The sequence below is a fragment of the Ruditapes philippinarum genome, unplaced genomic scaffold, assembly GCF_026571515.1.
Source record: "Ruditapes philippinarum isolate M1 unplaced genomic scaffold, ASM2657151v2 ctg5366_1_1_1_1, whole genome shotgun sequence".
Classification (NCBI taxonomy): Eukaryota; Metazoa; Mollusca; class Bivalvia; order Venerida; family Veneridae; genus Ruditapes; species Ruditapes philippinarum.
Genome location: NW_026862809.1, coordinates 15928 through 31057, shown reverse-complemented (window position 1 = coordinate 31057; position 15130 = coordinate 15928). Strand labels below are relative to the sequence as shown.

The following is a 15130-nucleotide window of genomic DNA, read 5'->3' as shown; positions in this document are numbered from 1 at the left end:
TTCAAAAACTTAAAATGTTTTTTTTCAAAAACTCTCCCTAAATTTTTTGCTCTTTTTGTGGGCCAAAAAATTTTTCAGATTTTTAGTTTAAAGATTTTTAAAAGTTCAAAAACATTTTGTGAACAAGGAAATTTTAAAAGCAAACAAAGTATGTATCATCTTTAATTGACTGATCAATGATGACATCTTCTAAATATAGATGAAATTTTCCATTTCCATTGTTTCTACCCTCTATAGCACAGTTTACTTTCATATCCTGAATTGTCCTAATTCCAAAAAATGCAAGAAACAAAAACCTGCATCTATACTTTTGAATTGTTTTATCTTCATTTATTGCACCCTGTAATGATTGAAATACCCTATCTGATATACTTGGATTGACTCCGCTCAGGAACATGAAAACAGTTCCCATTTCTAGAATTGTCTTAACTTCATTACATCTTTTAATTATCATACTCTCCAGATTTGTGTCATACTCTTCCTGAATATACAATGCGGCAAAATATTCTTGCACAGTTTTATGTTGAAATGAATAGGTATATTTCTTTCTTATTGATTTTACATAAACCGATTGTTTCGAGAGCAAACCTGTCTTTAAACAGGTGTCTACAATTTCACAAGCAAGAATATTGTTGTCCTTATCTGTCAGGTATTTTTCAGTAACTTTTTCATCAAACACAAGTGATGAAAATTTGTTATCAGAAAATAACATATTGAATGCCAATTTCCCCAGTCTTATCATCAGATCATAGTATGTCTCACAAGGTGTGTCTTGGAAGTAACTTATTTGTGAAGATCTTGTGTTTTCTAATTTACTATGATCAACTTTATCCTTAGCTCTTTTAAATAAAGCATAGACCACGTCACTATAAATCTTAAACTGTGAGTTTCCAATACTTTTTTCCATATTCCATAAATACACTAACTGTGCTAAAATGACTGGTGTCCCATAAAAATGGGAAACCTTTTTATCTTCTAGTACTTTAATAAATTCTTTACAGGCTTCGGAGATGTCTGAAAAATCTTTTCTCAAATGTTGTCTTTTCTTAAACATGGTCATTATGCTTAAAATGAGCTTTTCTTTGCAAAGTTTCTGGACATTTTCAATACATACATGCTGATCAATTTGTTTTGAATTGAGGGCAATTGAGCAAAATTTCCATGGCCTTGAAGTTGTAATGTATACACAATTTGGTCGGATTGACCTTTTAGGTATACCAGATACATTCGATTCATCAAGACCATCTAAAACAACCAGACATCTTTCTTCACACATCACTCTCTCTATCATTGAATTTGTATAGCTGTTGTGTCTACCTAAAGCAGGTAATATTCTATTTCTTATCATAGAATCTACACTCATATCCTTGTCATCAATTTCCCTTAGAAAAATAACAAAAACAAAATCAAATTTTTTCAACTGATTTACCTCTTTCTGGTCAAAATAGTGGTCATCTTCTTTAACAGGGTCGCGTGCCTGACACCAGTTTAATGAAAGCCACTTCACAAAGGATGTTTTACCAAGTCCAGGTTCTGCTGTCAAATATATATCACTACAAGCTTTTGATTGTTTGTAAAATATCTCTTGTAGCGAATTCACAGGTTCTCCATCTGGTGTTGTCTCCTGTTCCTGAAACTTCTTAATTTAGAAAAAAATTTGTTTGTGTTTCCTTCTTTTCTGTAGATTGTTTAGCCACTTTTTTCAATGTGTCTGTTTCCTTTGAATACAATGGATAAGGCGGAATATAGACATCTTTTAAAGAAGCATCAACTTCATCTAAACCAGGACATATGTTTATTGTACTGCAGCTTTCTCTGTAGAATGCAATGAGATTAGACTGCAAATCTGGAAAACAAATAAAACATGATTATAGTCTTAACAAATTTGAATATTTCATTTTTTATTAAATATAATAGGAAACCCATTTAAGTTAATGTCATGTTAACCCTGACTTTAATATCTCTAGGCATAATTTTCATTTTTCTAAAAAAGTCAGTTATATGGTCAAAATGTTAAATTTTTATTTTTTTTCCTTTGACGTATACGTTGATACCTGTAATGACGTCCATTTCAAACTGGCGGCAACCATACTGACGTCATTTAGGGTTGTCTCGCAATAAGCGTGAAACGTACTCAGTCATTATAAAAATTTTATTATTCTTACTCCCTTACTGTTCAATAGCTAAATGTTATCATTAAAATGAAAAGTAAGAACAAAGTTGGTGTCAAAATTGCAATTTTGATAGCAAACCATTGTTTAAAATACTTAAAATCATTTGAAGTGAAATACCAGTAACAGCTTTACAAATTCTAACATACAAGATATTTATATAATTATTATGATATACTGTCATGTTTTATATTGAAAAAGAGCAACGAAGTGCTTTGATGAGAAAGCTTATCCATCAAGAGCGCGTATTTTGAATACTGCAATGTATCGAAGGGGAACGGAATACTTAAGCTAGAAGACTAAAAAATGGTTCGTCGATTATGTTTAATTTATATAATTCTTAGTTGTCTGAATTGTGTATGAGTCTATTTATTTATATTAGACTTATATTAACAACAAAGTCGTCAAAACATGTCTATATGAGGGAAAAGGTAAACAAACTAGAACTCTGCGAGTTGGATGTGTCGCTTTGTGAACAGTATAGTTGTCACTTAAGCATTTTTAAGTGACAACATTTTTTTTCTTAAATGTAGGTTATTTATAAACACTGCTAAAGGGCAATAACTAAAACAAGAGGGCCATGATGGCCTTGAAGTCGCTCACTTGTATATAGGCCCCCAGAGCGGGGCCAGTTTAAACCCCCAGGGCTTTTATTTGAACAAACATGGTAGACACCCATTATAAGATGTTTCATGCTTAACATCTAAGGTCTAGCTCATTGAGTTTTTTAAAAGAAGATTTTTTAAGTTTTTACTACACACCTGGGGCGGTGCCAGTTTTGACCCAAGGGCTTTTATTTGAACAAACTTTGTATACACTCACTATAAGATGTTTCATGCTTAATATCTAAACTCTAGCTATTTGGGGTTTTTCAAAGAAGAATTTTTAAGTTTTTTCTATACACATATAAGGAAAATCAATGACCCCCGGGGCGGGACCAATTTTGACCCCAGGGCTCTTTTTTGATGAAATTTGGTAGACAACCATTAGAACATGTTTCATGCTACATATCTTAGCTCTAGCTCTTTGTTTTTTTTTTCAAAGAAGAATTTTTAAGTTTTTGCTATATACATATAAGGAAAAATCAATGACCCCCGGGGCGGGGCCAATTTTGACCCCAGGGCTCTTATTTGAACAAACTTGGTAAACACCCATTAGAACATGTTTCATGCTTAATATCTTAGCTCTAGCTCTTTGGGTTCTTAAAAAGAAGATTTTTTAAAGTTTTTATTACATGCATATAGGGAAAATCAATGACCCCCTTGGGCAGGGCCAATTTTGACCCCACGGTTTTTATTTGAACAAACTTGGTAGACACCCATTAGAAGATGTTTCATGCTAAATATCTTAGCTCTAGCTCTTTGGGTTCTTTAAAAGAAGATTTTTTATTTATTACTATATACATATAGGGAAAATCAATGACCCCCTTGGGCAGGGCCAGTTTTGACCCCAGGGCTTTTATTTGAACAAACTTGATAGACACTCACTAGATGTTTCATGCCAAATATCTAAGCGCTACCTCTCTGGGTTTTTTAAAAGAAGATATTTATGTTTTTTTTCTATCGGTTGCCATGGCAACCAGAGTTCTGCATGGAATTAAATTCTTTGAACAATTTTTAAAGGTGACCACCAAAGGAACATTCCTGTGAAGTTTGGATGAAATTGGCTTAGTGGTTTATGAGGAGATGTCATTTAAAGTAAAAGTTTAGGGACGGACGGACGACGGACGGACGCCGGACGAAAAGCGATCACAAAAGCTCACCCTGTCACTTTGTGACAGGTGAGCTAAAAATGCAAGTGCAGAGTACCAGTTCTTGTGCACTGCACTTCTTCTTAATGAGATCTATCATCCTATGAAGATAATCAAGTCCATAGCTTTTATAGTTGAAGAGAAATGGCTCGGACAAAATTAAAGTATGAAAAGTAACACATGGTACTATAACTCAAAAACCATGGAGTACCGGTTTTTGTGCACTGCACTTCTTGTCCAGAATGGCCAAGACAAAAATAAAGTATGAAAATTAAAAAAGGGCAATAAGTAAAAAAACAAGAAGTGCAGAGTACCGGTTCTTGTGCACTGCACTTCTTCTTAATGAGATCTATCATTCTAGGAAGTTTCAAGTAAATAGCTTTCATTGTTGAGGAAAAATGGACCTGACAAAAATAAAGTATGAAAATTTACAAAGGGCAATAACTCAAAAAATAAGAAAAACAAAGTGCCAGTTCTTGTGCACTGAACTTCTTCTTAATGAGATCTATAATCCTATGAAGTTTCAAACCCATAGCTTTGATAAATCATGAGAAATGGACTGGACAAAAATAAAGTATGAAAACCAACGAAGGGCAATAATTCAAAAAATAAGAAATGCAGAGTACTGTTTCTTGTGCACTGCACTTTTTCTTAATTAGATCTATCATCCTATAAATAGTTTCAAGTCCATAGCTTTTATAATTTTAGAGAAATGGCCCAGACAAAATTAAAGTCACGTGGTGGTGTCACGTGGTGGAGTCACGTGTTGGTGTCAAAAAACTACCAGTCAAATTTTAAGCTCAAACTGAGCACAATGAGCATTTTATATGGCATGATGTTTTTTTTGTCCAAAACTGCTTCAAACACAATATTGTAGTCTTTTAATAAACTTCATCAAAGTGGTTCTTTGGTGGTCCTCTCCCCGACGTTTTTACCATGACATTTTTTTTGGAAAAAAATGTAGAAATATTGTTATAGTCGCGGCGCGTTGCCGGTGACGTTGCCGTCCGCAAACTTGTAGCTGGATCGTAACTTTTTTTAGTTCTTGATGTATTGTCTTCATACTTGGCCACAACAACTCTTGGGACAAGACCTTTCAGTAGACCACACTAACCTTGACCTTTATCCATAAATGACCTTGACCTTCAATGTTAAAAGTCCAAATTTGCTTGTTCTTGCTATTATTGGCTGTAACTTTGTAATTTTGAATGGATTGTCTTCAAACGTGAACATAATAATCTTTAAGGATAGCCCTAAAAATAACATGACAGACCTTGACCTTTATTCATCAATGACCTTGACTTTGAAGGTCAAATTATTGAAATTTTCATTTTTTGTCTATTATTGGCTGTTACTTTGAAATTTTTTAATGGATTGTCTTTAAACTTCAACATAATTATTTTCAAGGATAACCCTTAAAAATAATCAGACAGACCTTGACCTTCACTCATTAATGACCTTGACTTTGAAGGTCAAATTATTGAAATTTTCATTTTTTGGCTGGCTGTAACTTTGCTATTTTTGAAGGAATCAACTTCATATTATAACAGAATATTTTTAAGGACAAGACCTTGTTGTTTATGGAACCAAAAATGACTTGAGTACTTTAATGACGACCTTGACCTTGAAGGTTAAATTACTGAATCTTCTCAGATTTGCGCATTAAATGACCATATATATTTATTGGTTTTAGTGTGTATATATATATATATATCATCATCATCATCATCATCAACAACAACAATAACAACAACAACAACAACAGCTTTTTATAGAATTGCGTGTTTCTTTTTTTAGAATTGCGTGTTTCTGTTTTTAGAATTGCGTGTTTCTACTTATAGAAATGCGTGTTTCTATTTTTAGAATTGCGTCTTTCTATTTTTAGGGGTAGATATGCTCATTCTGTAACAATTTCGTGGAAATGAAAAAGGCCAGCTAAACTATAGTCGGTAAAACCATTAACGATAATTTGACCACCGCTTTGTACCAAGTGCTTCAAAACTGATTAGTTTTACTAACATATGCTTAAGTAATAACACTGCAGATGCTGAAAGATGGCAAACCAGTTAACACAGCAAGAGCGACAACACTTTATTTATAACATCAATGTGAATGTCATACCAGAAAAGTCATCAGATATAAAGTTTATAGAAGATGAAGTGTCAAAGACATCGTCCTTTCACATTTCATGCACGATCACATTTACTGCACATGTGTATTCAATTTGTGTTTCCAATGAAATTAATAAAGCGGAATATAATATCATGTCTGTCAATTTATTGAAAATTTCAGCATGACTGGGCCATTGATAGGGGCCAATTTCGATGTAAGCCAATATTGAAACATATAATGAAACAATTTATCCATGCACACTTATAAGATTTGTTAAGCGTATGTGTAACAAATGTTCACAAAAGCATATTTTATTACAACAAGAGCCACCGCCGAGCGGGGGCAACGCTCGACTTTTTACATTCTCTTAAAGCAAACAAAGAAATGTGCCATGTGGAAGTCACGTGGTAGTCACGTGGTGGAGTCACGTGATGGAGTCACGTGGTGGAGTCACGTGGTGGAGTCACATGGTGGAGTCACTTGGTGGAGTCAAGTGGTGGAGTCACGTGGTGGAGTCAAGTGGTGGAGTCACGTGGTGAAATCACATGGTGGAGTCACGTGGTGAAATCACGATAAACAACAAGGTCTTGTCTTTAAGTATGTTCTGTTATAATATGAAGTTGATCCCTTCAATAATAGCAAAGTAACAGCCAGTTACAGCCAAAACAAATTCAAGGTCAGTAATGAGTGAAGGTCAAGGTCTGTCGGGTTATTTTTAAGGGTTATCCTTGAAAATTATTATGTTCAACTTTGAAGACAATCCATTCAAAAATAACAAAGTTACAGCCAATGATAGCCAAAAACATGAAAATTTCAATAATTGACCTTCAAAGTCAATGTCATTTATGAGTGAAGGTCAAGGTCTGTCGGGTTATTTTTAAGGGTTATTCTTGAAAATAATTATGTTCAACTTTGAAGACAATCCATTCAAAAATAACAAAGTTACAGCCAATAATTGCCAAAAACATGAAAATTTCAATAATTTGACCTTCGAGGTCAAGGTCATTTATGAGTGAAGGTCAAGGTCTGTCAGGTTATTATAAAGGGATATCATTGAAGATTATTATGTTCAAGTTTGAAGATAATCCATTCAAAAATAACAAAGTTACAGCCAATAACAGCATGAACAAGCAAAATTTGGACTTTTAACCTTGAAGGTCAAGGTCATTTATGAATGAAGGTCAAGGTAAGTGTGGTCTACTGAAAGGTCTTGTCCCAAGGGTTGTTATGGCCAAGTACGAAGACAATACACCAGGAAATAAAAAAGTTATGATCCAGGTACAAGTTTGCGGACGGCAACGGCAACGCCGCCGCGACTATAACAATACCTCTACTTTTTTTTTCAAAAAAAAAGTCGAGCTAAAAAAGAATTTGATCAGTTTTGTAAATATAAACATGAATTTAGATGTTTCATGAAGCAAGGCTCTAAGTTTATTGTACAATGTTGAGTTCATAACTGAATTTTTTTGCGTACGTACAGAGCTTTAAAATTAAACCAATGTTAATCAGGCGAAAGTTAAATTCAATATAAGTTTTGCAGCTGTGTACATGTCCAATAGAACTGAAATATGATTGTACTCAAGTATGTATGAAAACATTTTTTGCTTCACTTCATCGATTTTGGAGAAAAAAATTAAAGAAAACACTCAATATCTAATGTTTCTGTATTACACTAAAAGTAAACTAGAGCTTTCATAACCAAACCTGCCACTTTAACTTTGTAAAAACTTGATCTGCAGCAAAATTTAAAATGTTCAATGCGAATAACATAACAAAGCATTGACTGAATGGAGAATAATCATTCAGAGAAGTCCATTAGCTCACTCTTTTATGCCTCCACCCCCTTTATTTACTTTATTAGGGTAAAATATGAATACAGCTTATTTCACTTAATACACATAATTTAAAAAATTGTCTCAAATATATAAGAGATGATATGTTTTAATTTCGAGTTCAAATAGATTTGTTTTTAACATTCAAAATGATACAGAAAATGAAGGTACATGTAGATAGAATGCAGTATCATGCTGGTTTCTGGTCTAACTTGACCACATCCAATCATGAATTACATTGGGATCACACTGGAATTTAATTGGTTACATTTTTACCTTTGTATTGTGTGAAACAAATGTTTATACTCACTCTTTTTTGCTGCTAAATATTCTTCTTCTGCTTTCTGTTTATTTGCTGCTGAAACTTTTTGCAACTCTTCATTAGCTGCTTGTTTGACTTGGTCCACGGCAGCCTCAGATTCCTTTAAAGTTTCAGTTTTTATTTTTTTCACTCCTTTATCAGTTGCCTTTTTTATTCTTTTGAGAGAAACTTTTGTTTGCTTCCCAATTTTATCAATAGCAGATTTTGAAACTTTATCAACTTCAGCTATTGTAATGGTTTCTTTATTTCCTAATGTTTCTAAAGATTTCTGAATTGTTTCTATAAGCTCCAATTTTCTTTTTTCTGCATCTCTTTGGATTGTATCACCTTGTGTTTTAATGTTGTCATGTGCTACCTTTGCAATATCATCAAACACTTTCCTGAAATCATCTATACCAATGTGCAATGTATCATTCTGTAACTGAAATGAAAAATTAATCATATATCATTATTCTCATTTGACAATTGAAATTCACCCACAGGTAGCCTATATCATAATCTAGCATTTTAAGACAAAGACGTTACACTCAAGTTTAGGTTTTTTAAAAGAATGTTCTGTATAATTATAAATTTTAAAGTGATTGTCTCCTTCAAACATTTTCAAAGTAAATTAACATTCAAAAGATGCTATAATCAAAGGATAAATATATCTATCATGACTTAATTTTAAAAACTATTTAATATTAAGCATATGACTCATTACAGTAGCTTTTCTAAAGGTTAAATATGTAATTTTTAGATAATTTGTTTCATATAATTGTCAAATCAAAGGAAATAAGGTGGAAAATGAAATTTGCCAAAGATAAAATGTATAAACATAAGCAAAACCCTCGATACATATCATATACAAGTCCGCTCTCTATATTTAAATGACAATTTCCCAATCTTCTGTTTTTTACCGAAAACACTAACACTTAAAAATACATCTCGGGACACTGTTTTGAATAATGCTTAACAGTGAACCATGTGAATGATGCACTTTTTTAAAGATAAAACTATTTAAATTACTTAAACACTTAGTTGAAACAACACAAAATTATTCACCCAACAGAAAATATGAGACTATAATTCCTCTGCATACTTTTTTTAACTGACATATGTTTTATTGCATGTGCCAGTTTATAAAGAAACATTATTATTTTGCAAGTGAGAAATATTACAAATCAGATTATCCTTATATAAATCAACCTTCAATCAGAAAGTGCATGTACACGTATTTCATCATACACAAAACGAAATATAAACTTTGTACTTATAATATAGTAACTTTTAACTTGTTCTAATCTATGTTTCTGAATACAAAAGTAAGTTTTACAAACCTCAGATAATCTTTTTCGTGCTAACTTTGCATTATTATCGGAAATCAAGTGTCCAGTATCTGACAGAAGGTTATCAAGGTCAATGAAATATTGCTTTAAATCTTTATCCACCACTTCCAGAATAGGGGCGTGTCGAACAGCTTTACCAATCTCTCTACCCTGTGAATATAGAATCAAGAAATACCACTACAGATCCTACCTTATACGAGGGTTGTCCCAATATTCTGTGACAAGATTGATTAAAAGCTAAATAAAACATGTACGAATTTGATATTTTAATATGTTATAAACCCATATAATTTAAACATTTTCACAAATTTTCATAGATAAATATCAAAAAACAACAAAAATATGCCATAAACACCATGGCAACTAACTGAATCGCGGCGCACGTCCAACGTCAAAGACGGCGTCAAATCTATATAAGGCGCCTTTCTCAAATACTCTCAATGGCTTTCGACGCAATAATGGTACCCATAAATCGTCAATTTCTGACTTAAATCATGTGGTTGTTAATGTCTGTTGAATGTTTGGATGGCATACATTAATTTTTGCTATACGCGAACTTCCGGTCTCGTTACTCCTGTTTTTAGCTGTAGGAAATAGGCGACGAAGATCGGTCTTCCTATCCGTGTTTTCCTTATTTTCGCTTTTTGTAGCGCAAAACTCTGGTTCCGTTCATGCCTTTTGTACACAAATGCTCAGAAAATGTTGCTAAACTGTTATATTTGGTATATTTGTTGAAAATCGTTACATGTGTCATCTCGAAATAGTCATGAAACCTGAGTGACATGTTCACTGCGCCGCAAATTCTTCGAACGTCGCCATTTTAGCTTTCCTATTTTATATGAGATATTTTCATTTATTCGTATCTTTTTTGTTTTTTAAGTTATTTAACTAAAATTTTCAGAGATGATTTAAACATAGAAGCAGAGGAAGTGAACGTGACATTGTGCAGACACATCATCAGATACAAGAAATATACGTAATTAATTTCAGCCTATTCATAACAAAATGTAAATTATTTGACGTGCGCCGGCAACTCAAACCAATGTCGTTAATACTGAAAATTTCTAAGTAACTAGGGTAATTTTTTTGTAAATGATTTGTTGTAATGTTAAATAATAAATTAAATGGTTATATGTGTGAATTATTTTCTATTGGCGTTACAAATGAACCGGCTATAAAATTTGTCACGGACTTTTGGGACAACCCTCGTAAGTGGTTTTCCCTGCGGGCTCCAAATTCTGCGGGTTTTCCAAATTTTGGCATGTTTTTATTTCTGCGGACTTTATTTCTGCCGTACATTCTTTGGACAAAACGTGATTTTAATTCTGCGGCTCATCTTATCAAAGTCTAAGTCACATTACTCTACCTAATTTATTTGCACGTACACATTCTATTAAAATTTTGTTTATAATCGTCACAGCAAAACTATATAGTAATTACAAACAATTATATTGTTTGCTAGCAAACAAATATAATGTGCAACAATGATCTTTAGATCAGCGTGAAATGACGCGTGAAAAATATACCCCGGTAGTATCATTAATTTAATACAAGAGGGCCATTGGGGCCTTGAGTCGCTCACCAGAAACAACTGCTTTTCAGTGTTGGAATGTCAATATATTCTCATATTAAACTTGAGCATAGAATATGTTTAAACAATTATTTGAAGAAATGCCATGACCTGGGGAATTTAAGCTTTAGTTTAAACGGGGCTGATCAAATTAATATGAGCAAACTTGATAAAAAAAACTACCTAAGAACGCTACAAAGTTTGGTGATCATCTATCAATTATTTCAATAGGAAATGATGTTCGAAGGTTTTTTCTATTTTTAGCTATAGTGGCCCCTAAAAGGGGCCAATCTAATTTATATAAGCAAACTTGATAAAAGAGTACCCTAGAATGACAGAAACAGACAAAGTTTGGTGATCATCCATCTATTGGTTCTGAAGTAGGAGAAGAAGTTTAAAGGTTTTTCTAATTTTAGCCCTAGAGACCCCTAAAAGGGGCCAATCAAATTAATGTGAGCAAACTTGATAAAAGACTACCCAACAATGCTTCATACAAAGTTTGGTGATCATCCATCAATTAGTTCTCTAGCAATAGACATTTAAAGGTATTTCTATTTTTAGCTTTTGAGGCCCCTAAAAGTGGCCAATCAAATAAATATGAGCAAACTTGATAAAACACTTCCTAAGAATGCTACAGACAAAGTTTGGTGATCATCCATCAATTGGTTCTGTAGTAGAGAATGTTTAAAGGTTTTCTATTTTTATCCCGAAAGACCCCTAGAAGGGGCCAATCAAAATAATATTAGCAAACTTGATAAAAAACTACCCACAATGCAACAGACAAAGTTTGGTGATCATCCATCAATTAGTTCTCTAGAAATAGACATTTAACAGTATTATATTTTTAGCTTTAGCGGCCCCTAAAAGGGGCCAATCAAATTAATATGAGCAAACTTGATTAAACACTTCCTAAGAATGCTACAGACAAAGTTTGGTGATAATCCATCAATTAGTTCTGTAGGAGAAGATGTTTAAAGGTTTTTCTATTTTAAGCCCTAGAGACCCCTAAAAGGGGCCCAATCATAATAATATTAGCAAACTTGATAAAAGACTACCTAAGAATGCTACAGACAAAATTTGGTGATCATCCATCAATTAGTTCTGTAGAAATAGACGTTTAAAGGTTTTTCTATTTTTAGCTTTAGCGGCCCCTAAAAGGGGCCAATCAAATTCATATGAGCAAACTTGATAAAAGACTACCCAAGAATGCTACAGACAAAGTTTGGTGATCATCCATCCATTAGTTCTGTAGAAGAAGATGTTTAAAGGTTTTTTCTATTTTTAGCCCTAGAGACCCCTAAAAGGGGCCAATCAAAATAATATTAGCAAACTTGATAAAAGACTACCTAAGAATGCTACAGACAAAGTTTGGTGATCATCCATCAATTAGTTCTGTAGAAATAGACGTTTAAAGGTTTTTCTATTTTTAGCTTTAGCGGCCCCTAAAAGGGGCCAAGCAAACTTTATAAAAGACTACCCAAGAATGCTACAGACAAAGTTTGGTGATCATCCATCCATTAGTTCTGTAGAAGAAGATGTTTAAAGGTTTTTCTATTTTTAGCCCTAGAGACCCCTAAAAGGGGCCAATCAAATTAATATGAGCAAACTTGATAAAAGACTACCCAAGAATGCTACAGACAAAGTTTGGTGATCATCCATCAATTAGTTCTGTAGAAGAAGATGTTTAAAGGTTTTTCTATTTTTAGCTCTGCTGACCCCTAAAAGGGGCCAATTGGAATGACATGAGCAAATTCAAGTGTGACTGTCACAAGGATGCTACAGACCAAATTTGAAGTAAATCTGCCCAGTAGTTTCAGAGAAGAAGACGATTGTTGACGCATGACGACGGACGACGGACGCCGGAGCATCCCCCTTTGATACTAATAGCTCACCCTGAGCCTTTGGCTCTGGTGAGCTAAACATTGATAGAAGTTTATCATAAATCAGACAATAATAATGTATACGACAATTATTTAGCAGAATAAGGGTTAAAATGGTTTTTATGATTTAGTGGTAAACAAACAATTTTAGCGTACAGGCAAACACTATGTTTAAATATCTTTATTCATCAATTGGCATAATTAACAATAGGTACATCCTTACAAGCATATTACATACATAGCCGAAAGCAATTTTATACAGCTCGATGACCCGCTAACCGTTATAATCCGTTGGTCGTTATTACTTTAGAGGAAACAGGTCATATTTGTAGGACACGTATCGTTAAAAAAAACATGGAGAAATATTCTGCGGTTTTTATTTCTGCGGTGCTGAACTGAAACTGACCGCAGAAAACGCAGAAATAAAGTCACCGCAGAAAAAAAACACTTATTCGGTATATTAGGGGCTATTGATCGAAAGTGCATGTAACCGTCCAGGCATCCACGTCCCCTAGCACCGGCTTAAGAAGAATTTAACATTTAACATGAACTGGTAAAATTTTTAGTTCTGAAACATTTCAGATAATTGTTAATATGGTGATTATCATGAAATTTTCAATGTGATTCCATGAAAAACAGCATATGGTCCCCAAGTAAAACATTGCGAGAAAACAGTGAGTGTTACTTAATAAAAAGGAATTTTGAAAGGATATCAGAGGTTACGAAGTCTGCTTAACATAGACATGCTGACAAGACAAAGTTAAAAAAGCAGGCAACATTTTATTATCCTAACATACACTCAGTATCCATATATTCAACATTGAGGAATACCAGAACAACCTGACTTAAAACTCCAAATTGTAAAGAAGTAAAAGAACCCAATAAAAACATGCATTCACAACAATAATGTTGTGCTGAACCATCTTCAAATGTTCTCTTTTCTTTTAATTGTCCAAATATGAATAATTAATTTGTCCATGAAAAACTGAAGAATAGCATTTTAAGCTAAATTCAAATACTTCAGAATTTGATTGTCCTGCTCATTGTATGTATCAAGGTCATACTTAAACTATTTAACACATAAGATTATGTTTGAATATGAATCAAGTCTGTCTATTACTTTCAAAGTTATGACCATATTTGCAAATTTCAATTTTTTAACTTTGACAATCTATGTCATTTGTCAGGAAAATGTCAACCAGCCTACATCATATGACATCATGGTCCTATAAATTTTGCTCACTTTTCATTTTATGCAAGGTGATTTAAATGACAGAAGAAGAAAAAGAAAACAAGTAAAATTTGCCTTACCTTGTCAAAAATGTTTCCATTCTTACTAAGATCATCTGTAACTTTTGTCTGAAAACATCTGCAGTTGATGATGACACTGTTAACTCCATTAAAATCTGTTTCTGATGCAGATACAACATCTTTATACCCATCTGGAGGCATGAAGCACTTAGCCACCTCCCAGGATTTACTGCACCACTGAGTAGCATCAGTGTTTTTGAAGGATGGGCCATTGTATCTATGGGCCTTCTGTATTTCAGTTTTGAAATTGTGACAGATCTTTTTCTGACAAACAGCAGGAAGAGAATTTCCATGAAACCTGCATGTTCCATTCACCACATTACAAATTTTCTTTGTTGGACACTTGACTACGTTTTCAGTGCAACAATTTGTACAAATTGTTCCAGATGGAAGACCCTGATTGTTACATATATCTGTTAAACATTTCTGCTGGAACTGTTCAATTTCATCTTCAACAAAAGGTTCAATGCCTTCTTTTGTTATCAAGACTGCTAAACTAGCCTTTACCCAGTTATTGTATCTTGAGTTAGACAGTTTTTTTAACAAAGACACTGAAGCCATGTCTATGAATTGTTTATTTCCTCTGTAAATTTAATCCATATCACAAATAATAGTATTTAAATGTCACCATAAATCTTGTAGTAGTCATAAATAAAAAACAGTGTTAACTGTTAAGCATAAAGGTCCTGGGAATTCTATCCTTAAGGTTTAAGACACATTAATTCCATATCTTCTTAACCGTCATACATCACCATTTGATTTGTAGTTTTCTTCCATTGTAAACTGGTAACCTAAAATTAGAAATGAGTGATATTTTAATCTGATTTAAGAAAACAAAGTTCTGAAATAAACAT

At 33.2% G+C, this 15130-nt stretch overlaps 1 protein-coding gene across 1 annotated transcript; it reads right to left on the bottom strand.

Moving 5' to 3' along the window:
• Positions 1–1640: 1640 nt before the first annotated feature.
• Positions 1641–14879, bottom strand: LOC132720289 (uncharacterized). Its single transcript, XM_060704405.1, has 4 exons — positions 14277–14879; positions 9507–9665; positions 8176–8608; positions 1641–1846 (listed from the first exon to the last, which is right to left on the bottom strand). Exons 1-4 carry the CDS (start codon positions 14835–14837, stop codon positions 1641–1643), a joined length of 1359 nt encoding a protein of 452 aa, XP_060560388.1. The 5' UTR covers positions 14838–14879.
• Between the last annotated feature and the right edge of the window lie 251 nt (positions 14880–15130).

What these genes read in the sequence shown, in the direction of transcription:
- LOC132720289 (XM_060704405.1), bottom strand. Translation starts at nt 14,837, where the DNA reads ATGGCTTCAGTGTCTTTGTTAAAAAAACTGTCTAACTCAAGATACAAT. An exon ending in CACGAAAAAGATTATCTGAG is followed by an intron (nt 8,609 to 9,506) that starts GTTTGTAAAACT and finishes TTTTCATTTCAG; the next exon opens with TTACAGAATGATACATTGCA. An exon ending in ATATTTAGCAGCAAAAAAGA is followed by an intron (nt 1,847 to 8,175) that starts GTGAGTATAAAC and finishes TTTGTTTTCCAG; the next exon opens with ATTTGCAGTCTAATCTCATT.